The sequence below is a fragment of the Dysidea avara genome, chromosome 12 (assembly GCF_963678975.1).
Source record: "Dysidea avara chromosome 12, odDysAvar1.4, whole genome shotgun sequence".
Lineage (NCBI taxonomy): Eukaryota > Metazoa > Porifera > Demospongiae > Dictyoceratida > Dysideidae > Dysidea > Dysidea avara.
The window spans coordinates 600,088-626,226 of NC_089283.1; the positions used below are offsets into that span (position 1 = coordinate 600,088).

Sequence of the window (26,139 nt, forward strand, 5' to 3'; positions counted from 1 at the left end):
TATAGAGGTCTAAATATTATTAATAAGTCACTCCCCAAAAAACCTTGAAGCCAGCAAAAATTTCTCCACTCAAATTGTTTAGGCTAGCAACTCTGTAATGTTCTATTACAATAATCAAAACAAATATTAAACTACATTTTGTTGTAAGGATTTGCACACCACTTCAGAGTTAGAAGTGATCCCTGAACAGTTCACTGTGTGCCGGTACCTCACTGACAGTTACAATTGCAACTGACATGGAAGACAACAATGATAGTACTACTATGTAAAAATCTTAAAAAACACAGTATATTAATATGTCATTTCATATGTGTGAAATACAAATTCATTGTTAAAGAAATTAAAAGAGAAATACTACACAAAACTTCATTGGATGTGATACAAATATGTTCTGATTAGCTGTGAGTGGAGGTAAAAGATGGAGCAGTGTGTTTGTGAAATGATTTATAGTTCTCAGCAGTGGTCCCACTGGACCATACCTCATTGTATAACTTGGTCAGTACAAACTGAAGACCTTTCTCTGCCTGTTAAATCAGTGACTATTGTTTGACTATTAACTATACTAACCTTTGAAGCATTTCTCTTGTACCTGTCAGATGTGTACAGCTCTATTGCTCGGGACACTCCCATTAAACTGGATTTAAACCACACCTGTTTTATGCACTGCGTCCTAATATATAACAACAACAGTTGAACTGGTCTCTAGGGGGTTTCCCTTACCAGTTACTGTTCTCAAGGGATGCCATATAAGTACACTTCTCTTCCACCACTAGATATTTCTTTGCAGTGAAGTTACGTGTGTAAGTGATGAATTGTTGGGTAGTGGGGTCAACGATTGACTCCTCAATAATTCCAGCTTGAGACAGAACTGGAGCAATCATCTGTAAAAAGGGAATTACGTCACCTGTCTAATAGGTAGTGAGGACACAAGTCACATTAATAAAGATCAGCTCACAAGAACAAACTGCTCATTGAAGGGGTGAAGGTTAGTAGCCACATTACAGGTGCATCAGTTTTATAACTTCTTGATTGCTGATACACAAAAACATTCCACGCACTGTATTGAAGCCACTCCAAACAAAAACACTAGCTTTAATATGAAACAATCAGTGCTAGCTCATACCACAGAACAACCTAACTGTACCACACAACTGCCTAACAACTATACAATAACCAGGTGTATTCCAACCTCATTATGGAATTTATATGAGAAAGATTAACTTGTAAGCTGAAGCTACACAACATGCTAATATGTTAGGGATACTCACCTTAGCCCAGTTTGGTAATTTACTGCCTCTCTTGATCATTATTTTCTTACTTCTTAGTACTCCATTGGAGTCCACCGTCCTGTAGTAGTAACCACGGTGATAGTACAGTAACCATGGTGATGATATAGTAACCATGGCAATGACTATATTGTGTACAGTATGTGTTGTAACATGGTGTATTAGTACATCATGATATGCTTTGAACTTTGTTAACGAGGTTTCTAATATCATTTTCCTTGTTGTTTAGTTTCACTAGCCTTTAGTTTTTCATGATGTGGGATTGTGGGTTATTATTATTATATTATATTTGATTAATGTAAAACCTCTATAAGGGGGAAAATGTACATATTTTGATAAGGAAATAATATAGTCAGTTATAAAAATAACTGTTACAACTTAAAATGTTCTAAGTTACTAGGAGCAAGAGTACATAATATATATACTCTTGCTAGGAGTAACAACCTCCACCGGCAGATTGTTCCATAACGTGACAGTTGAAGGGAAAAAGGAATCGTGGTAAGCATTAATTCTGGTTGGCAATGTAACTAGTTTGAAGGGGTGCCCTCGAGTATGGTTAGTGTTGTATTCTAGGTTATGGTCTATAAGTACAGAACTGTTCAGTATCTTGTACATCATTATCACTTTTGCTTCATTTCTTCGTTGTTTGAGCATTGGCAACTCTAGCTGTTCTATCATACTTGTGACTGATGAATATCTAGAAAAGTCATTCACTATAAATCTAACAGCTCTTCTTTGAACCATTTCTAGTTTCAGGATATTGAGTTCAGTAAAAGGAGACCATACTGGTGAGGTATACTCAAGAACAGGTCTTACCATTGTCTTATAGCATGCTTCTTTGACTGTTATAGGGCATGAACTTATGTTTCGCTGAAGAAAGCCTCTGATTGGGTTGGCTTTATATGAGATATTAGTAGTGTGTTGATTCCAGGTGAGGTACTGGTCTATAGTTACACCTAGATACGTGACATGAGGAACACACTGGATATCTGTGTTTTGGATGGTATACTGAGAGATGATGGGGTGCTTAATGTTAGATATACGTATAAACTCACACTTTTTAGGGTTCAAAATCCATGAAGAAATTGCTTGGTTGCTAAGCCCATTGTTGTATTGCTTGATTCCTTCCCCACTGTCTCTAAAGCTGGGTGCAGTAAAAAGCAGTGATTGTTGATTAATTATACAGGGGACTGTTTTATTAGAGTGTATGACTGCTCTATTAGAGTATCTCAAAGGTTAAAGGTGTGTGCACAAACCCTCCTAGTCACTATTACGTTGCGACACACAGCTAATGTGTTTACCTTTTAACACTCAGTCAATCAGCGCCTCTTATTATTATAATAAGGGCTGTGTAACAGGCAGGACTAGTTGAAACAGCTACAGGTGATATAGGGGTAACAGGCTAACAGCTACAGGTGATATAGGGGTAACAGCTACAGGTGATATTTTGAAGAGCACCCCAGCTACAAAATTTAACTCTTCCAATACAAAGCTAGTACACAGCATAGATACCACAATCGATTTCAGTACTTGAGACCTTTGTGCGAGTCAGTGCGACAAAACAGTATTTCATGAGACAAAACACTGAGTCAGAGGATTGTGAAACTCAGGAGGTGTGTAAGCACAAACTACACCTCACCACATAACAAGTTACATGTTTATTGAAATGGAATAATACAACAATTTCATAAGAGTGAAGTGTCACAGCATAATGGCATCAAAAGCTAGTAGTCATGAAAGTTTTAAAACAAGAGAGGCAACTGTAAAGTGTACTGTGTTGTAGCCCCAGTCATATCACGGACTCCTGTGACTAATAGTCTTTACTATAGAAGTGGTGACACAATCAAAGGATGGGACTCTGTACACTATGGTATGTGTGAAACCTATTAAACCCTGAATATCAATCTACAAAATCGGCCTATTTCGTTTCTGCCACCTCACGACTGGTGCAAGTAGATATAGCTAATAGTATTAATGAAGTAATCAATAATAATACATACATACTACAGTGAAACCTGTCTATTCCAGTCATCGTAGGGACAAAACTGGGGTGTATCCATTCACTGGACTGGACTACTGGACTGGATTACTGGACTGAATTACTGGACTGGACTACTGGACTGAATTACTGGACTGGATTACTGGACTGGACTACTGGACTGGATTACTGGACTGGATTACTGGACTGGATTACTGGACTGAATTACTGGACTGGACTACTGGACTGAATTACTGGACTAGATTACTGGACTGGACTACTGGACTGGACTACTGGACTGGACTACTGGACTGGATTACTGGACTGGATTACTGGACTGGATTACTGGACTGGATTACTGGACTGGATTACTGGACTGGATTACTGGACTGGACTACTGGACTCAGATTTTTTTTGTTTTCTTATATTTTTGTTACCAAACTTAACTAAAAAGTGTTTAGTAACTAACACCATTCACCAAGAGACATACAACTTGTACATTAATCACAAAAACTGCACTAAAAACTACACTAAAACGTTATTGCAGTTTGTTACCAAAAATAATTTGCCTACTGCTAGCAATGTTTCAGGCACCGTGCACTGTTAGCATTGTTAATGCATGTCTGTCTTCTCTAGCCTTCTTTTGTAAAATAGCACACCATATTGTACGTTTTACAACATGTAATTACATTACGTTACTGTAACATAAAAACCGCCTGTAGCCTTCAGCTTTGCTGGCTCTTCGGTTTATATTGTAAATCGCAACGAGTGCGTTGTGGCACATTTAAGCTTCCCAATGCACACACTTTCAAACAGGAAGGTAAGGTTACACTAAGAGTATATAATAGAAACCAAGAGTATCGAATGGTGTATTAGCCTGTGATTAATGATTGCATAAAGTAACATGGATATTTCAGTAATTGTTTGTTTACGTAAAGTGGTAATTTGAAATGTGTACATGGCAATGGATCTTTGTTCACCAGTTTTCTGTGTTATTCAACCAAGTATTCAACAGTTATTGTACAAAGAAAGCGTAGTAAGGACCCAAGATAACTCCAGCTTGCTAAAACAACGGTTGCACAAATGAGCGTGTTGCCACACCTTCAGGGATCCGCTCGGCAGTGCCAGAACTTTAACATTAGCCAATTCCCTTTAAACACTATCATGTTTTTGCTTGGTTTAGTGGCTGAATTGGGCTAAACATAGCAATCCTTAATGGCAATGAAACGAACAATTACTGAAATATTCATGTTACTTTACGCAATCATTAATCACGGGGTAATACACCAGTTCGATACTCTTGGTTTCTATTATGTACTCTTGGTTACACATATTTGCAAAAAATGCAGTGAATGTAACAAGAGTAAAAAACCAATGCCGTACCATTAAACAGACCACCAAAACTATATCACTTAACACACTTAATAAAGCCTTAATAAATTAATTAAATAGACTGTATGTGCTTCTTTGTTGTTGTTTTTTTAATTTCATGACAAGACATGGAGAGCCTTAGCCCCATGTGTGGTATACTACTCTATGTAATCACTTTTAGTGGTTGAAAAATGTGTTTGAACAAATTTTATGTGAGTCCAGTAGTCCAGTCCAGTAAACCAGTCCAGTGAATGGATACACCCGACAAAATTGGATAAAATTTTCTGACCTCATTAAGGAGGTGGCTGCATTAAACAGGTCACTTTGTACACAGTTGACACACGTGGGGATTTTTATAATGGCCAGTTTAGACAGGTGACCTCTTTATACAGTGACCTGATTATACAGGTTTCACTGTAATTAAAAAAAGGTTTAGGCACATGAAAAGTACCTGAAGCAAACAACATCATAATCCTAACAACATCATAATCCTAATGACATCATAATCCTAATGACATCATAATCCTAATGACATCATAATCCTAACAACATCATAATCCTAACAACATCATAATCCTAACAACATCATAATCCTAACAATATCATAATCCTAACAACATCATAATCCTAACAACACCATAATCCTAACAACATCATAATCCTAACAACATCATAATCCTAACAACACCATAATCCTAACAACACCATAATCCTAACAACATCATAATCCTAACAACATCATAATCTTAATGACATCATAATCCTAATGACACAAAGTTACACTACCTAATGGTACAATGACAAGTCTCCTAATCGTCCATTATAATCCAATACATTCCAGCCCAATTTTTAACTTTTGGTAACATCATTTTTTTATACGCTCAATAGATAGAGTATTGATTGCTGATCTCAGAAATATATAGTTTGTTGGGTTGGAATTAGGCATACACAGTGTTTAAAAACTGAAAAGGGTACATTTTTACTCCGGGGCTCCCCATACATTTTAAAGGTAAAAATGGCACAATTGAATTAGGAAGCCATCTAGCAACCTGGACTGTCTTGAAATGACAGTTGCCTCTAGCTACAAGTTTGTACATGTAATGAGAGTAACTTCAGACCTTATCGGATCTCAGTGATCTTTGCATGCTTTGTGGTGAACAAATATATTCCACCTATCACACACTTCTCAATACAATGGTGTATACCCATAGGCAAGTGGCTATGTCAAATGAGTAAAACATTAAGTTAACACCTTATGAAGGTAAACAACTAAAGTGGAGGTGTCACAATGATGCAACAATACTTAAGGTGGAGTTGTGGTTTTAATTACGGCATTGCTATGCCGACTTTGAAGTGGTTCATACAGTACTTTTGAGTTGGTGACACAACCATCAGAAAATTGTTGTGTAGCTGAAAATCGCTAACCCAAGCAAAACACACTCTTAAGTAAGCACCAGTGAATACCTTCCATACCACAGTACATTTTTTAAAGTTTCAGAGTATTCCTCATACATTACAAGGCTTTAAAAGATTACAAAACGACATAAAACTCACTTAGATGTAACACGCACGATAAAAACTAAGATTTCCATGATGATCAGCATGTGGACAAACCCCAAAACGAGTTTCATTCCCATTGGAGCTCAGATGACGGAGCAATCCTAACGTAAATGCACGTTTTTTTGTGCCAGGGTTCTATTGGGGAATATACGGAGAATTTTTTATTTAAAAATCTTGGATACTGGAATGCCTACCAACACATACCGACACTATATTGACAAGTATAAGGAAAAATGTGACCGGATCTGCAAAAACCCGACACAATCATGAAAGCCTAAATTTACAGTATAAAGCATTGAATACAATTGGTGAAATATTTGCGCATTGAAAAAATCCGTAAATTTTTTGAATGCCTCTTTCTTAGTGAAGGAAGGGACTAACAGTAAAAACCTGGATATCATCTTATTCGCTTACTCAAGAGGAGTTGGAAAATCTTTGTTTCATTGCCGTAGACCCAAGGATATGCAAGTAAGGAGCGTTTGTTTACATCACATCGAAACAATCACACGCGATCGATTTTTCTTCACCAATTTCGCCTTTGTACGCAGTGAAGAAAGGTAATAAAAAGACAAACTTACCAAGTAAATGATTCCCCTATTCATGGCGAACACGATGGTGAAAATTTCAGCTCAGTACGTCAATCCGTTCATAAGTTACAACCATTTTAGTAAGCGCCTTTAATTTATTTTCCCTATACTTACTGTACAAATCAATTGTTCTGTTGTTGCTAGTTTGTACGACTGTAACTCCGAAAGTTATTGGCATATGAATCTGTAACTTTGCCAGAGGGTACACTTGGCTAAGTAGGTTATAAATATTTAATAAACAGGAATTCGAAAAATGCACGATTGTGTCGGTTTTTTGCAGATCCGGTCACAAAATACTAATTTGAAGTTTGATTAGTGATCAGAGAAATAAAAAGTAGTGAAACAAGGAAGGTCGTTTACGATATACTAGTGGACATTTAATCTCTCCTTCAGTGTATACCCATGACTGAATTAGGGATTAAGGATTAGACATTTCACTACTTATGATCCCTTAATTTTCCCTTGTACTTCATTATTACGACTGGTTCATCTAGTCTCATGTGACCATACCTTTTCCATACAGCCAACTTATCGACTGGAAATTATATGCACTGCACTACAAGGGTCTGGAATAGCTTTAAGCCATTATTGTTCAACAGCTACAAGTGTTCTTCTTTACAAGACACACAACATGTTTTGTTTCTTCTATGGCCAGACACATCTTGAGATGAAGGCAATATGTAGTTTGAGGAGTGCTTCACTACTGAGAAGTGGCAATGAAAGAATACAGAATTTCAGCTGGACTCCAATTTGGGAAGAATTTACTCAGAGGGTTCCCACCTTCCTCAAGTAATTGCAGGAGATTTAAATGTTTCTGTCATACCTGATTTGCCTTATTCTTAAGGAGAGATGCAAGAGTGATGTAATATGGTCATGTAACCAGTCAACAAGTACATTGTACCCTTGCTTCACTGTCATCTGATACATATTAAGGTGCATAGGTGTCTTCAACCTGATGATGTGCATATCACCCTCTTCTACAGTGTATAATCAAAGCAGTTTCATGCAAAATTTCAGTAAATTAAAGTTTATCATTTTACCCTTTATTGTTTCTCAATTATACAGACGCTGATGCCAGTGGAGCCATAACAACACTGTGAGTTCAACGTGGTCACAGATATATCTAAAGATGAAGTGTACCTGTATCAGGGGCTGGAGGGATTTTTTTTCCTTACTTTGGACCCTTTTCTGTTACACCTTTTCAGTCAGTCAGTCAGTAAGTTAAGTCATTAGGTCTAAGTCCCTGAAATTAGGTTAGGTAATCCTAAGGCTGCAGCACATGTTGCTGTCAGACCTTCAGTGCTGGTCACTGTAAAGTGCTAATAATAAAAAAATAATAATAAATAAAGTATCAGACACTGATGACAATTTGGTACATGACACAGTATCAATGGAAGTAGATGCCACCCAAGAAAGTTTGACTGCTTGCCAAACTGAGACCATTAATGAAGTAGCCAGCAACATGAGCAATACATCAGTGATGGCTTTGTTTTGGTAATAGACAACCTTGACATGAATGTCCGACACAGTTTTCAGAGAATCTGTCACAAAGTCTATACATTTCCCACATATACAGTATGATACTTCAGGGTTAGAAGATGGGCCACATGTTGTCCTGTGAATGTGTACCGCCAGGTATGAGTGACGTGCAACAGATTAAGAATGATTTAAAGTGTTTGTATCAAAACAGTAGGAACTATGGTGTACTATACCTAGTGATTTACATCTCAATGTACACTTTACCAGAATGCTTGTCAGACCACCTGCCAGATTTTGCAGGTCATGAAGTCTTTGTTGAGTGGCAAATTCAATCTGAGCTCAGTGAATGTCTAAGAAATCTGCAGTGGTAAGTCAAATAATGTAATATGATAATTTAATAACTATTTGCTTTTATTAGGTGCCATTAGGTGTGTAGTTGTACAATGAAAATAAATTGAACGGAATGACACAAATTCTACTTGCTCTTAATAACACATTCCTATAGAGAGTACAGAGTTACCAACAGAGCTCAATGGAGCTTCTCATGTACAGCTGCAGTAGGAAACACGAGTGTGACCTTGTGTTATCTTTGGAATCAGCTGACAACGAGGAGCTATAGCTTTGCTTCCACAAGACAAACTTTGTTGGATGGATATACGCCAGCTACCAGTGACTGGTATGCAAGACTTGTCTTGTTATAGTAAAATTCTGCACTGTTTACTCTGCAACACCTCACTACAAGGGCATTTTGTTCCAAATGAAGCAGGTAATAAATCGTAGTCCATTTGGAAAAGTGCTGAAGCAAAAATAATATGAAACCAGCAGAAGATTTCTTGAATGTAGTAATGTGCGCTCACGTAACTACAACAGCAGAGCAAGTTATGAAAGTGTCCAGCATTGTTAACAAATATATCCATTTCTACTCCCAATACCTTTGATGCATGCCGAACACTCTCAGGAAAAATATCACATTACCGTGTTCAAATGTTCCAAATGAAGTCTACTGGAATATGATTCTCAGCTCTGCCATGAGTATTGACTGTCCTAGACCATCTCAGTGATCTCTCTAGGTGAAAGCAAAGAAGACTAAGCCAACAAGACAAACCCTTCTTTGGTATAGTTGCAATGCCCTGTATGACTGAAAACCGTACCCAAAAACTTCCAATAACTTAACATTTGATTGTCATCCCCATCTTAATGGCATCATGAAATCCATGCCATAGCAGTGTCATCATTGTTAAGAAGTCTGTGACATACACATGATATACAGAATCACCAACACCTGTGACACTACCAGACCCTACACTGGTGATTGAGGGCAGTATATGCACAAATTCTGAAACTGTTTCTAAAGTCACACCATTACTCATTGCCATCTTTGAAAAGGACTTGCAGAAATTACTATTAGTGGCAGAAAAGGTGTTTTGGATCTCAGAAGGGCGATCTCGTTGAGGATTCTGCAAGCACAAACGATTGATGACCTTGATTGATCAGGTAAAGACAAAAGAGTGGGTAGCACATACTGAATTATGATACACATTGAATCTTTTAGCTGATTTTTGTAATACATTTCAATACAAAAGATTTACAAATACTATCATTAATTTTACAAGTACATACCCGGGCAGCAATTACATCCAGTAAGGCTATACCTGCTTGCCTTTGATAAAAAAAGAGAAAATCCTATAAAAAGCAATTACCTGTGGCAAAGACTTATATTTTCTCCGTACAGTTTAGCTTGCTCACTAATGTTACTTTGTGGCACAAAATGGCTTGCATGGCCTGGGTACCAGCTCATCACATTTCCTGCACTAGCTCCCTCTAGAGTATTTGGAGTGCCGTAATTAATAACTCGAACTATGTCATTGTAGTCAATGCCCAGACCAAATGCAGGCTATTATTAGCCTTAGTGTAGCTATTATTAGCCTTAGTGTAGCTATTATTAGCCTTAGTTCAGTGTCACTTTTACAAAATTCAGATTATCTGTTCACAACATCAATGATAAAGAAGATCTGGAGGCTCTATTTATACCCAGCAAATCACACACATTTTCCCACAGTATTCAAGTGACCTACAGAATATAACAGTTATAGTAGTAGCCTTTGTGTGATTATCACTCCAACAACACTTCACATAATACACTCAATACGGACATGGCTCTACAATGTTAGATTTATTAGAGGTAAGCAATTGTCACAAGATCCTCTACTGCAAATCAAGACTAGTAGCCTTTGTTGCCATGGCTGTCAGTGCCTACATGACATTTATCAAGACACACTACTGTGCAGCCCAAGAAGCCAGCACGCAATACCTGCGAGTATATTGACAGGAAGAATGAAAATGCAATTTTTGCACCTGTGTAGCTCTATGCTGCCTTGATGAAACAAGACAATTTTTGCTGTGGACACACCCGCCAACTTCAGTACCCCACATACCAAATTTGAGCAAATCGCTTCAGGCATTCCTGAGATATGTGACTTCAAAAATTGGCTTAGTTATCTTCATTCTTTTTCTTTTCTAAATTATTATTATTCTTCTTATTCTCTTTTCGCACACTTACAAAAACTGCTATAAAATGCAAACGCTATATCCGATTGCCTTGAAATTTGGCACACAGAAGGAGGGTATAACGGCACATCTCGGTACCAATTTTGGCTGGAATACGATAAACAGGCAAAGAGTTATTAGCAATTATTCACAAAAATAACACCAATATGTTGTCACGCCTACAGGGTAAACTGCTTATGGGAAGCTGAAAATCAGTGGGTGAATAGGTTAACTATCGAACCTCAAACCTTTTGTGGTTTGAAAGAAATCGAGCTAAAAACCAGGAAGATACAACAAAAAAACCAACAGTGTGTAACAATTATGCAATTGAGATAAGCTAATAAAAAACGACTACTTGCTACGCCTACCAGAAAAACCACTTGGGGTAATGCTTTGAAAATCGCTGTACAGATGGAGCAATCATCTTAGAAAGGTTCTTCAGTGGTGTAGAAAAATCAGACTTAAAGCCACGGAGTTATAACACAAAATCCAACTTAGGTGCGAGATCGAGATACTCTAATAGAGCAGTCATCCTAATAGAGCAATCACCCTGTAGAGAATTCAGTAACAAACAATTCACTCCGTAGATAGATCAGCTAGAAGAAATTACCTTGTAGGGAGTTCAACTACAGAAAGAGATAGTTCAGCTAGAAGAAGTCACCTTGTAGAGAGTTCAACTACAAAGAAACCACCATGTAGAGAGTTAGAAGGGATCGCTGGGGTGGTAATGTAAACCACAAATCCCTATTTTGACTCTCTGTCATAAATGTTTAGTTACATGCTCCCCTGAGTCATTTTAAAATGAGTCAAAATAGGGATTTGTGGTTTACATTACCACCCCAGCAATCCCTTCTTGTTGGTGGCTTTTTTCAGCGATCCCTTTTCCCATTTTAAAATTTCCATTTTTATTCATCTAGTTTGTGTAATTTTTATTAATCCAGTAATGGATTTGTTTTATTGATAATTGTTGTAGATACGTAGAGCAGTTTACAATTAGTGGCTGTCAAGTTCAGTGTAATAAGCTTTGTTGTTATCAGACACACTTGACTGCATTATTAGAGTATTTACCTGACTGCTCTTGGCTGTGGACGAGACTATACATTACACACAACAGTGAGCAGCTGTTGTCTAACTTGTCTTACTACATGTGTCAGGACTCTAGTCTCTTACTCACATTAGCATCCTAATGCAGTGTTCATGAATATAAGAAGAATCATATGCAGATTTTCCATGGGTGCATGAACTACAACATTGGCTCACTGGTGCACAGTAGTATAAATGATAATATAATGCTACGTACAATATAGTTTGTGCAGCTAGAGTTTGTTGCTCGTATAAGTATTGTATTCATTGATTATACCACAGTGAAGAAATCTATGTTGACATGTATGATATCAAGAGTACATAATAGTAGAGTAGGGAGGAGAGTGTCTAACTTCAGTGGATTCACCAAACTCACAGCGCTCAGACCTTGCGCAATCAACTATAGCCACCAAAGGTGACAAATGGCTTGCCCTGTGAAGGAGGTTGTAGCACTTCTACTGTCAACAGTCTTCTGTTCACTTAAAGGTCTGAAGCTAATCTGCATGCACACACATCATCCACAACAACAAAGTCAGGTACTGTGTAGCTGCAATGTCTATTGTAAACCATGGGTTATCAACAGCATGAAGCCATGTTGTTTACACAATGTGGTTAGACAATTATGGCACTCACAACTAGTATACTGACTCCACCCAACTTTAGGCTTTACGTGGAAAGGAAACATGGTTTATAGAAACTATATTCATAACAACTGGTATCAACGTTATCACTTCTTTATGTCTCTGAGAGAGCACTTGTATGGTCGCTCGTAGCAAATTGTGACCATGCGCTTACAAGAAGAAGTAGACTATACTCACCACGCAGATACTCACCACGCAGAGACGCTATGCACGACCTAAGTCTAAGAAGTGGTGTTGAGTACTTGATTAACGCCGTAACCAAACCCAAAGGAACTCACAAAACAGAATCCTGTAATTTTATTGCTGTACGGCTTCTTTGGTATACGGAGCTGCTGCCAATAGTGTAATGGCGAAGAGAACTTAGAAAATTTTCGAGGTGTAGGGTGGTTGGCGATCTGTGGAATACGGGCTTATTACAGGTTTTTGCAATTGAATTCGTCGCCTTTGCAATTGAATTCGTCCCGTTTGCAATTGAATTCGTCGGTATTGCAATTGAATTCATCGGTATTGCAATTGAATTCGTCGGTATTGCAATTGAATTCGTCCCGTTTGCAATTGAATTCGTCAGTTTTGCAATTGAATTCGTCGGTTTTGCAGTTGAATTAGTCGGTTTTGCAATAGAATTCGTCGCGTTTGCATTACAATTCGTCATAAACAAAACGGCTCCAAGAAACCAACCCGTTCATTAAGAGATGAACTATTTATGCCTTGGAGAGTTACACTTGAGACACTAGAAGGTAATTGAAGCTGGTAGTACGAGAAGTTGATAGCTGTCTGACAAGTTAATTAGCTTGCTCGTGAGTGATCACACCCATCGCGAATGGCATAGTAGAGTTTGAAATGTTGTTGGAGAGGCTGTAGAGGAAGAATTATTGCCTTATAAAGAGTTGTTTACTACTGTTGTACTTGAACAAGTTCTTGTAGCAGCTGCTACATCATGTTTTCATGTTTGCTCCAGCTGCCATTCTTGTTATGGACGAATTTAACTGCAAAAGCGACGAATTCAATTGCAATACCGACGAATTCAATTGCAATACCGACGAATTCAATTGCAAAACCGACGAATTCAATTGCAAACGGGACGAATTCAATTGCAAACGGGACGAATTCAATTGCAAAAGCGACGAACTCAATTGCAAACGGGACGAATTCAATTGCAAAGTCGCCAAATTCAATTGCAAAAACCTGTAATAGGTCATGGACACACGGAAGGACTCAGTAAGCATGGCTATACAGTTTTTAGCGCGAAAAAGTGGATTACTTTTGCTGTACATGAGTGAAACAAAATAATATTATGAATAATAAGAATAATAATCCAACAACTGAATGTGTTACTGTATAATACTCTCAATAGCAGCTTGACGTATTATATTGAAATACGTCAAGCGATTAGCCAATAGAATTAGTATTACACTTGTTTGTCAAGGTCCCATGACAAAAATCTATAATACTAATCTGATTGGCTAAAATAGTGTGGTGTGTTTATATTAGAAGTAAATGTCCGACTTGACAACTATTGTTACCATAGTGATAGATGCTCCCAAGGTATGACACAATATGGTTGCTTAGCAACAGTTGCTAGATAACTTAGTAACCATTGCTAATGCTAAGGTAAGTCATTTTGAGACCATAGCAACGGTTGCCAGGCAACGGTTGCTAAGTGTGGCTGGTCTTTTGCAGTGGTTATTTTTTGAATTTCTGTTGCCAAGTAACAGTTGCTATGGTTGTCAGATTAATTTGCAATAGGACGGATGGCTGTGGTATTCGGGATTAATAGTGCGAGCATTGTAAACAGGAAGGAGTAAAATAGTGCAAATTTCAGTGCACTATTTCCTTCCTGTTTACAATGCTCGCACTTTAATCCCGAATACCACAGCCATCCGTCCTATTATATGAACAAAACGGCAAATTTCAGTTTTGTCCCAAATACACATACTGTTTCCTTTTCACTTGATACTTACTAGTAGACCTATACTCATTGCAAATAACCACCAGAGGGTTGTTTTGAGTTGGAGGATGCTTTCCAAGGTGGTTTTTAGGCATGTGTTCTATTAGAGTTTTTGCAAAAAAACATAGGCGATCCCTATTATGAACCCACTATTGTGGTTCATGATATATATATATATAATTTGTACATTTACTGATAAAATTAGAAATATTTAAAGTATTTAACATTTTTCTTCTTCCTGTGGTAAAGAAAAAAGATAGGTTAAAAAAGTCCCAAAGCCAGCCTATCGGGATATACAAATACAAAAAGTGAAATCTAATCCAAAACAGCCAAGCTGTAAAAAAGAGTGCAGCCCTCAAAAAGATCATGGTGAAAAAAGATGTGAAATCCAAGGTGGCGGCCAAGAAATGGCTGTGATGGTAGGATAATGGTAAAAATTTTAATAATGACAATTCAGGTGAATTTTGTGCCAAGACCAAGCGGCACCAAAGTTCACCTGAACTGTCATTATTAAAATTTTTACCATTAAGGTTACGGTATAGTCACGGGCAATCATTCAAAAGTTTAAATGCCTATCGATACTTTTTGAGAAGCCCATAAAACCAGTCTAGCAGTGTGAAAAGTTTTAAATGAAGGTGAAGCCCTTCATATTTAATGTTTTTATGTAGCTACAGTGTAGTTTGAGGCAGGTGGAACACTACAATTTGTTGTAGTAACACAAGTAAGCCAGTACATCGCTCAGCTCCAGCTGTCACTACCATGTTTTTCCGCCGCCAAATACAGCAAAAGCTGTAGGCTCTATTGGCTTTTCTGGGGCGTAGTGATACTGTATATTAAATATGTTAGGTCCTGTGGAAGCGTTTTTGGCATGTTTCTCCCCAGTGACTCGGATACAAGCCTTCAAAGAGCTTGTTTCACCCAAAAAAACTACTAAAAGTTCAATAAAACGTCTATACTACCAGTAACTTAAAAAATCGCTTCCACAAGACCTAGATATTTTAGTTGTTTAGTCACTTGTGTTGAAATTATAAGGATTCAGTAATCTGTTAGTCTGGTTTTTGGCGGCGCGTTTTTATAAAACATTGCTCTATTGTGGACCACACACCCAAGAACAGTCGTTGTTCTGTAGTAAAAACAAACAAGCACAACTAGTTGTATTGCTAACACAACAAAGTTGTTGAAATTATTTATCCCTGCTTGGTTTAAAGCAGGTTTTGTAATTTGTTCCGCCCACGCATTTAAAACTATTCCGTAACCTTAACCTACCATCACAGCCATTTCTTGGCCGCCACCTTGGATTTCACATCTTTTTTCACCATGGCCTTTTTGAGGGCCGCACTTTTTTTTTACAGCTTGGCTGTTTTGGATTAGATATTTGTTAACAGTGAGCTTCTAACGTTTCCAATACCAACAAAAAAAGCAATCCAGGATTCATCATCCCTAACTAGTAACACATTCATTAACCTACTTTAATATTAAGTGAACTTCATCAACCACCAGAGCCCTGAATTTCTGCTGATAGGATGCCGTTATTAGTATACTACAGTATTGTAGGTTGACCAATAAAGACTCTGGACTAACAGAACACATTCAACACTTTCACAGTAACATTTTCATCTTTGCCAACAAATTCTATTTTCAAACCCCTCTGTAAACAACTACAACAATGCTTTTCTGGTCTCCTTGTAGACACAAAGGAATGTAATCATTTAATTAGCGCCTTACCAAATAAGAAGTCAAACAGCAGAGGAATCATATCAAATATTACAGATACACCATTACCAATCAGCAAGGAATCTCTTTTCCAGATACAAATGCTTCTATCACTTCTAGCTGTTTAATTTAATCCAAACGCTGAGAAGTCATATTCAGAGCAGACAACAGATCCATTTCACTTGTTACCATAATATAATCAAAGACCGTACTATTCATGCAGGGATGCCCCAAAAATGACACGTGCTGCATGAAATGCCGCCTTTAAAAATCATCCTAGAGACATCTTACGTCACCAAAATCACCTTTACAGAAAAATATTAGTCCATCTAACATGAAATACAGCATTAAAAACAAGAAAACACTTACCAGTGACTGGATATAGAATTTTAAAAAACCTCCAAAACTAGAGGCGTTAATTTTCGTATCACACTTTTCTGTAGACACCACAAAATTATTTCAGAAAACGCTTATGCTGCTGAAAGAGTGGGGCGCTTATAATTTCAAGTGTTGCACGTGAAACATTAAGGCTGCTGAGTTGTCACTTTGACTTTTTGCCAGCACCTGGACCGCAATCGACGAAGAGATTTCCTACTTAATAGACGGACTGATACTCGACGGCTTGTTCCTCTGGACACACTGACTCAGCTAGATGGCGAGATCAGCGAGTGGTTGGATAGTACTCGAGTGGAAATTGTATTACTTCATCCTGTTAGTCGAGACTAAGCTCCAGACAACTGAAAGGGCTGTTCATTCGAACAACTTCCGGCCCAGGTGAACAGAACGCGGACCATCGTCGACAGGTCATAGATCTGAGTGCCACTGCTACTATGATCAAAGGTAAGCTATGCACACTACTACAGAACTATGTGCTTCCAATTTTGGCACAGTATGTACTTTAATAAGCTGTACAGGAACTTAATAGCTAGCTCACAAGTTACACTGTAACTAGCTGTGCTACAACAAAAAACTAAACAAACTAGTATTTTAAAAAATTGTTAATTTAAAAATGAAGTAGGGATCTATGCAATAAAAAGTAGTGAAACAAGAGATGAATGATGGTATTACAGCATAGCTTGGTGGGAAAGTCCCTACTTCGGCACATTAGCATTTTGCTCAATGCCTCCCACTGAGCTATGCTGTAATACCATCAATCATCTCTTGTTTCACCACTTTTTATTGCATAGATCCCTACTTCATTTTTAAATTAACATTTTTAAAAAATATGTCTGGTTTCTGGTCACTTGCAACTATTATCTGCTTTGTTTGTTCTACTAGCACCAGACACTTGTTACCCAGTCAAGTAATCATCTCCTAAAATGTGTTGAAAATCTTTTAGTCCACCAGACACTTGCAGTACAGCACCAAGAGTTCATAATACAAAAACTCTCTTTTTATATTATGACCTCTTGATAGCGTTTATAATTTCCAATCAATAAGCCGCTGCTGCGCAGAAAGGGTTTGGCCACGTGAGACTAGGTGAACCCCGCATACTGCATTAGAAGAATGATGACAGGATTATTGTTTTCAGATGAACACATGCCCTGACTATCAATAACTGAAATAGCAAAGTGACCATTACACTTCATTTTCAGTTATGTTCACAACATTACAAATGAAGTATACTAGGAGAAGGACCTCTACAATCAATTCAGTCACAATAGAAAACTCCTGTCACAAACGTAGGGAAGCCATATCACACAGCACTACCTTGTCTGGCACCACCAACCCTATTTTAGGCACCTATAAGTGCCCCAACAAAGAGGGTCAAGTCTGTCTAGCATTAAGGATTTGTGCCACCATTACTGAAAACTGGTGCGTCCAATCAAATCATAACATTGCCAATTAAATACATTATGGTCACAGTAAATAACTGGGACGAAAGTCATGAACCAAAAGCTGCATGAACTCTTTTTGTGTCAGGGTGAATAAACAAGGGATGATTTTCCATTTAACATTCGTGTGTAGTAGACGCCTTCCCTCAGAAAATAGAAAATTAATACCGCCTCCACAGTTTCCATAAAAAGTAACTCATTGAAATCTCCAAAGCATCACTGCCATGATTGGATTCTTCGCTATTCATGATCTCTTAATATGGCTGTTAATGCAAGCAGCAGTGTCATTTCGTATTCCTAAGCACAAGTCCTGAATACTAGACAAACCAGACCTTACCTTTCGGGGGTGCTTATAAGTGCCTGTCAACACCTTGCACTGTCAGCAAAGATAAATGGGACACAATGTACATACTGTGGTATTGCAAAAGGCACCTGTCGGACTGAAGTGGTCAAACAGCAAAAAATTGTAGACTTAGCCATTATCCAGTTACACTTGTCAGTCGGTCAGGCAGTCAGTAGAAACTGAATAATTTTACTAATTTGTATGAACCTGTAAAGGATTTTTAGGTATTGTAAGGCTGATTTCTGGTCAATGTTTTTTTTTGTGACAAAGTGCAAAACTCCATGACCCCTAATACACTGGTATAATAACATTTCCAGCTTAATTAAATCAAAAGCAGCTTTCTCAGTAATTATCTGGGATGGTAGACTAGATAGACTCAAAAATGAAATCATAAATTACCTTGACCAGGTCAAAGGTCAACACATTGGCAAAGGAAGAATTCTCTTTATACTCAACACAGGTGTGTGTTGGTATGATTAGCTGATATGCTTTGAGCTGTTATATACTCTAACTTCACAAGTACCATGCATGACACCTGCTGCGACTGCATACGATAATACCCGCCATATTCAACTAATATCACCATTACTAATGGCGGGGCTGTATAACAAAATTATATTACCTTTCGATGGTATCTTCGCTCAATACGTGATTACTAAAAGGATTGGGGTAGCGCTGCCACAGCGCGCTCGCTACACGATACCATGGAGACCTGTAAGAACAAGACGAAGTGGTTACGGTGATTGCTATTGGTGACAGCTAACTTGAACGTGACGTCCTGGTGACGATATAATCCATCGGTCATCTTTCCACGAGTTGATGTTGTTGCACGTTAATAAGAATAATTTTAAGCGCGCCTTCGCAACATTTATAAGCGCCCCTTCCATTATTACGCGCGCCTTCGCAAATAGATCTAGTCCATAGTTTAATAACGAGGTCGAATAACTAACAATTAAACACGTGGTGTAAACTTGGTGTCCGTGTGCACAATGCATTATGAACAGAACGTCTCCAAAGGTATTGGTCAGTTTAAGAGGAGTGGAAAAGGTTAGCTTGATAATGTATAGCTAATTATTAATTTGTTGATTTTTTTTTTCACAATTACAGTTATAGTTTTTGCTTTGTAATTATTAATAATAATTAGTAACTTTTTTTTTTAAGATCAGGCTCCGGGCCTTCTTTACCTGTTACAATTAACTAATACTGATAAGCGCCATACCTACTGGATCTTATGTTGCGCGGGCAAAACCTCAGAAATTTGAGGTAAGTAGGTCGATTTGATAATGATAATAATAATTAGTACATAATAGAAAATTCAGGTATTATTACTGAAATTTACCATACAATAGCGTTGCATGAACCATATAGCTAGGGTTTTCTGCAGCACATGATAGTGTATTACTCTACAATGAAACAAACCTCTTGAGTACTAAGAACTACTTCATTTAGAATATCTTCACCATTAAAGCTCGACCTTTTGAAGAGTTCAATCCCCAAAGGAGTTATCCCAATAGCTGATTTTCACTCACACACACGAGATTGACCTTCTTGGCACACGTGATCCTACATCACAGGTCATGAAGAAAGACAGTCGGCCGAGCCCGTGCAACATAAAATCCAATAGGTATGGCCTAACTATTTTAGTTAGTTTAGCTATAAACATATCCTTCACAGCTACCAGTACTCCACTACTGAAGGACCTCCAAAACCACATTACTCCACACTACGCTGCTCGTTGGAGAATAATAGGAACACAACTGGGTCTACCCAAAGGAAGACTTGACATCATAGAACATGACAACTACCACAAAGCCGAGCCTTGTTGTGATGGAGTGTTGGAGGAGTGGCTTGAAGTGGACCCCTCTGCTAGTTGGGAGAAGTTGTTTAAAGTTATTGAGTCACCTGCAGTATCCAGTGATCAAGCTCCTGATAAAGGTGACTAGCTATATTGTGTGTGTACAACATGCGTAGGTAAACAATTGTATTAACTAGCTATTGTGTTGTCTTCACTAAATACAGTGACCTCCAAACCTGACATGGACAAGTTAACAGTCACTGATCGAGGTAGAGTGGACACATTATTGTGTGCTCCATTTTATGTGTTGTTGATAGGAGTCTCCATATTGTCCGACAGAGTGAGACAACTTGACATACAAACACGGTTTGCTCTTGATGAAGATGCTTGGCCACCTAACCAGCTACAAGATTTTACACCACTTTTATTAGTTCACCATGAAGGTCAATGTGCTTTACAACAGGCAACAGAATTACAGTTGGCTGAACTAGGTGGTGTTCACTCCAAGTATTACCCACAGGTCAGCCATCAATCACAGAGAGAAGCACTTGATAGCAGTAAGACAACTAAACAGCTAGTTGATCTCTTAGCTCCATTGCAAGAGAATGAAGATGCACAGTTTATTTTGGTTGAGGGGTTGCCTGGCATTGGAAAATCTTTACTCTTGCAAGAAATTGCTTACAATTGGGCTAAAGGAAAGTTGCTGCAAAAGTTTAAATTAGTTCCACTTTTCCAACTACGTAGTCCTTGTGTACAGCATGTATCGTTTGTTGCTGATCTTTTCCAGTTGGTTTGTGAAGGAGACAGCAAAGCCTCGGATATCACAGTTGCATCTAGTGACTACTTCTTTGAGAATGGAGGTGAAGGTCTTGTTTTTCTTTTTGATGGTTTTGATGAATTTCCAGAACATCTGCAGAAAGATAGTTTAATTACTAGCATACTGAAGCGTAAGGTTCTACCTCATTGTGGCTTGGTAGTGTCATCTCGTCCACATGCCTCTGTGAGACTCCGACAACAAGCGACCATCAGAGTTAACATCTTGGGCTTTGCTGAAGAGGAACGAAAGTTATACATAGAACAGTCCCTGAAGGGACAGCCACATGCAATCAAAGAGCTCACCGAATATCTTGAAGGTAATCTGACTATCAATGGCCTTTGTTTCATCCCTTTCAACATGGTAGTCTTAGTTTATCTGTACAAACAGGAAATTCCCCTTCCCAGTAATTCTACACAGCTGTACAATTACTTCATCTATCTTACCATTTGTCGGCATCTTGCTAAATCTGGTCATCTTCTTGAAAATACCATCCCTCATTTAGCCAACCTCCCTGAGCCTTATAATGCAATAGTTAAACAGTTGTCCAAGTTAGCCCTCGAAGGTATTAATAACAACAAGCTAATATTTACCTTACAGGAGATGAGAGCAGCTTGTCCAGATATTGATACCATTCCTGGAGCAGTCAATGGCTTTGGTCTGCTGCAGGCTGTACAACACTTTGGGCTCACTGGGAAAACTATGACATTTAACTTTGTTCATTTTTCTATTCAGGAGTTTTTGGCCACTTACCATATCACTCAGCTTTCAGCAGAGGAAGAGCTGCAAGTGCTTGAGGCAAGGTTCTGGAGTGGTCTTCATTCTAACATGTTTGCCATGTACACCTCACTTACCAATGGACAGCGACCTGCTTTTAAACAATTTCTCTCTGATGGTAATGCTGCTATTGTCATTTCTGAAATGTTCTTGGTGGATCAACTGAAATGTCTTCGCTTGTTTCACTCTTTCCACGGGGCCAATGATAAAGCAATGTGTACTTCTATACAACAAGCACAAATTTTCAATGATAAAATAATTGATCTTCACAATACTAGCCTATCACCGTATGATATTGAAGGTGTTGCACTCTTTCTTACCTGTTCACCTCACCAGAAATGGAAGAAATTAAACTTGCAGTTCTGCCATATCCAAGATTATGGCCTCCATATACTTCATCGCAGCCTGACACATAGTGACATCACTATTAGAGAGTTAAACTTGTCATTTAATGGCCTCACCAGATCATCGTCCTCCTTCATTAGTAACCTCACAATCCATTGTAGAGTGAAACTATTATGGATTAATGGTAACCGCACCATCGCAGAGGACCCTACTCTCTACAACATGTTGTCCCATCCCTCCTCTAGGCTGGTGACACTGGACATGTGGGGTACCAGCTTGTCACCATCTTCAGCTATTGTCCTCTTCAATGCATTAGCTAAGGGCAACAAACTGCATCAGCTCAACATTAGCTACAATCACATCACTGATGAAATATGCTATGTTATTGCTGCTTCACTAAAGAATGTCATATCTTTAGTCACACTGGCAGTGTATGGCAACAACAAAATCAGTGCTGAAGTTGCTCAACATCTAGTTCAAATTCTCCAGCACAACAACACACTACAAGTGCTATGGCTACCCCATGATTTTGCTGAAGATGTTAAGAAGAGGATTCAATCACTTCAAGAGGAAGTTAACGAGCACAGAGAAAGTAGCGGGTGTCAAACAAAACTGAACATTCACTATTTGTAGCTATACTTCACAATAACTTTGTACCAAAGTGTCCGGCATTTTTTGTTCTTAAATTCTATGAACTGACTTGCTCAGTATTAAGGGGTACAGCTACTTAAAGGAGTATAGGTGCACTTCACATGCAGTATTATTAGTGGATATAGCTACTAACTTTTAGTCTTAATTATTTCAATTCTGACATATTTTTATCTGTATAGTGTGACAGCACTTTCAGCCTTCACATTGACACTGAACTGCATTATTGAGATACAGTAATATACTCCACAATGATTGTACTATTAGAGTTATTGATTGCTGGGTTGCTTATGAAATTGTTGTAGGTAGGGAGAACTGTACCTTATATTGAAACTATACAGCATCTCAGTAATATGCAGCATAAAATAGAATGGGGACTTTTTGCCTCAGATGCCTCGTAGTGGATTCATTGTTGTAGTTGACAGTCTGTGAGTCTGAAGCATTGATATTGTAATAATTTCTAGAAGAGTTTCACTGCTTAAAGTTACATAGTTACTAGAGTGGTATATCTCCAGTATATGGAACAGTTAATAATTTACTCTTTTAGTAGCTTTTCAGTAAAGCAGCATTCATTGATGTTTTGCTGAGAGTTTAAAACTTAGCAAAACAACTTGTTACTGATATTTTACTATCAGTATAACTGGATGCAACTAGTACAGTAAAGTAGCTTAACAAATTAGTTAGCTAAGAACCTTTAAGCAGTGTTAGTGAATTTCATTCTCTTTTATACATTAATGCTTGCACAGTTATCAAAACTATATCAAAACTCTATTGCATGCACATCATAAAGTAGTGCTTATGGACAATCACTGCATGCATTGCAATTGTTTAAGATTAGGCTTGTGCCAATAATTATTATACCAGCATAATTTGGAGCATAATAGGCTAGCGAAAGCATCAAGCATTATGCCAGCATAATAGGATGCTTTTCAAGATTTGGAATTAAATGTGCAATGTGCATTCCAAAAATACACTACACCTTAATACTGCATTCCATATCAAAAAATGCAATGTTACATTTTTATTGTTTATTGGTTAATTATTTACACTTCATGGAAATAGGATACTCTAATAGAGCAGTCACTTAATCTAATACAGCATTCAGGAAAGGCTGATATACTCTAATAAAACAACCAACTGTAGAGTGTGATCTTGATTTTGAATAGACTGGATTTTTGAGCACTACTCAAAAGCATAATAGTCTATTTTCAAGCATAATTGGCTCAAGCCTATATAATTAAGATGGGCAGTATTTGTTTGATAGGGAATGTATTGAACTATATAATAGCTGTAACAGAATGTGCATGGCAAGTGGCTACACTGAAAGGAAACACGAAAAAGTCACATCTTTCAGTGTAGTGTGCGTATGATCTTTTTGTAGTTGTCAATGTACATCAAGTCTGTTATGATTGTCAGCATAATCACACAATAATACTGAGTTATAGCTGGCAGCAACGGTGTGATGATCAACATGTGTAATCACAGCTGAGATACTAACATGCATGACGTGTAGTAAAATACATGTGAAGAATTAGTATATTACTTCCAGCATCTTAATCATAATGTCAGGTGTTCCATTTTGTTGTCATGCATGCATGGGTGGCTCTGAAAATTTTGGTGACTGGTCAACTGGTTTTTATAATTATTATGATGAATAGCTAGAAGTTATATCAAAACAGCCAAGCAGTGAAAAAGGATGCAGCCTTCAATTCCATAAACACCAACAGGATGTGAAATGGTAGCTTAATGGTAAGATTTAGTCTGCTCGTCTTGGCTCCAAATTCACCTGAATTGTTGTCATTTAATTTTTTTGCCATTAACCATGCATTTCTTAGTCACCCACCTTACTTCTTATAATCCTGGTGTGTTTGCATCTTTTTCACAGCTGGCTAGAGGATATTCCCTTTAAATACTGCATAAAATTATTATCACATGAACTCTGTATAGCTCTCTTACAGTTTGGTGTGTTTGGAGCTGAACTCTCTATACACAGTGACTCTTGGTTTGTAGCTGAACAGTCTACAGGATAAATGGTTTGTAGCTGAACAGTCTTCAGGATGAATTGTTTGCAGCTAAAGTCTCTACAGGATGACTTGGTTTGTAACTGGAAGGGTGACGTGTAGCTAAAATCTCTACAAGGTGATTTGCTCGCAGCTGAACTCTTTGCGGGTGACTTGTTTCTAGGGGTGACTTATTTCTAGCTGACTCTCTATAGGGTGACTTGTTTCTATATAGCTGAACTCTCTACAGGGTTATCTGTCTGTATACGTAGCTGAAGTCTCTACAGGGTGACTTGTTTCTAGCTGCACTCTCTACAGGATGACTTGAATTGTTTCTAGCTGAACTCTCTATAGGGTGACTTGTTTGAAGTTGTTTCTAGCTGAAATCTTTACAGGATGGTTTGTTTGTATAATATAGCTGAACTGTCTACAGAGAGTGACTTGCAGTTGATCATGAACTCTCTATAAGTTTGTATAGCTAACTCATCTCTCTACAGCGTGAATTGTTTGTACGAATTGCAGCTGAACTCTCTACAGGCGGAGTTTAATAGGTAAACTAATCTATTAGAACATCCAAAAAGATTTCATCTGAACTGTAGGCAATCGAAGCAACTTCTGATCACTTGTATACACAGTATAGTCTCACATGCTTATCTTTCATCATAACATTAATTTTTATTGATACTTTTGAAAGAATGATTTTTAAAATAGCATATAATTAATTAGTAGTAACAAGAGTATATATGGTATAATTATTATGAACTCTTGGTATTAGCTACAAACTGGATGCTTGGAGCAGTTTACATGAAGCATTATGCTTCATGCAGATATATTCTATTAACTTGACCAAACGTCATGTAAATATCTCTTTATAAATAACTTACATATGCAACTAGTTATATTATACCACTGTATGTAATTATAACCCATCTACTTGTATATTACATTTTGATAGTACACATGTAAGCCTGTACAGTTCAGTCAACAAAAGTAGTACATTATCCATCCCTTTAAATTCCAAACTTTCAGATAATAAAACCACAGTGTAAGTTAGGCCAGAATTTTTGCTATAAATGATTGTATAGTTTTCTCGGTCCCTCCCCTAGCATAAAGATATCTTTGACCAGATGAATGTTTAGAAGTTACATTGCTGCTGATGTTTAGTTTTAGTGTTTATATAGCATCAATGATCTTACAGCATTAGGAGGTTACACCCCCAACTACAAGCAACCATCAAGGTTGACATCTTGGGCTTTGTGACAAAATTATTATTATTGCCTAAGCAAACCACTCCACACTGCTTATCTCTCATAGACACTACAGATCACATCTTAGAGGCTGCATGGCTCATAAGACTTTAGTGCCACTGACCAAGACATGTTAGCTATG

At 37.8% G+C, this 26,139-nt stretch overlaps 2 protein-coding genes across 2 annotated transcripts; one reads left to right on the forward strand and one right to left on the reverse strand.

Annotated features, from left to right (window-relative positions):
* Positions 1–250: 250 nt before the first annotated feature.
* LOC136241369 (PRELI domain-containing protein 1, mitochondrial-like) lies at positions 251–19,249 on the reverse strand. Its single transcript, XM_066032565.1, has 6 exons — positions 19,136–19,249; positions 18,994–19,083; positions 1,269–1,347; positions 721–881; positions 568–670; positions 251–524 (listed from the first exon to the last, which is right to left on the reverse strand). The coding sequence occupies exons 1-6, from the start codon at positions 19,174–19,176 to the stop codon at positions 396–398; spliced, it is 603 nt and encodes a 200-aa protein (XP_065888637.1). The 5' UTR covers positions 19,177–19,249; the 3' UTR covers positions 251–395.
* Positions 19,250–19,303: 54 nt separating this feature from the next.
* Positions 19,304–22,765, forward strand: LOC136241409 (nucleotide-binding oligomerization domain-containing protein 2-like). The gene is made up of 4 exons (XM_066032602.1): positions 19,304–19,418; positions 20,046–20,306; positions 20,391–20,435; positions 20,484–22,765. Exons 1-4 carry the CDS (start codon positions 19,361–19,363, stop codon positions 22,733–22,735), a joined length of 2,616 nt encoding a protein of 871 aa, XP_065888674.1. The 5' UTR covers positions 19,304–19,360; the 3' UTR covers positions 22,736–22,765.
* The last annotated feature ends 3,374 nt before the right edge of the window (positions 22,766–26,139 follow it).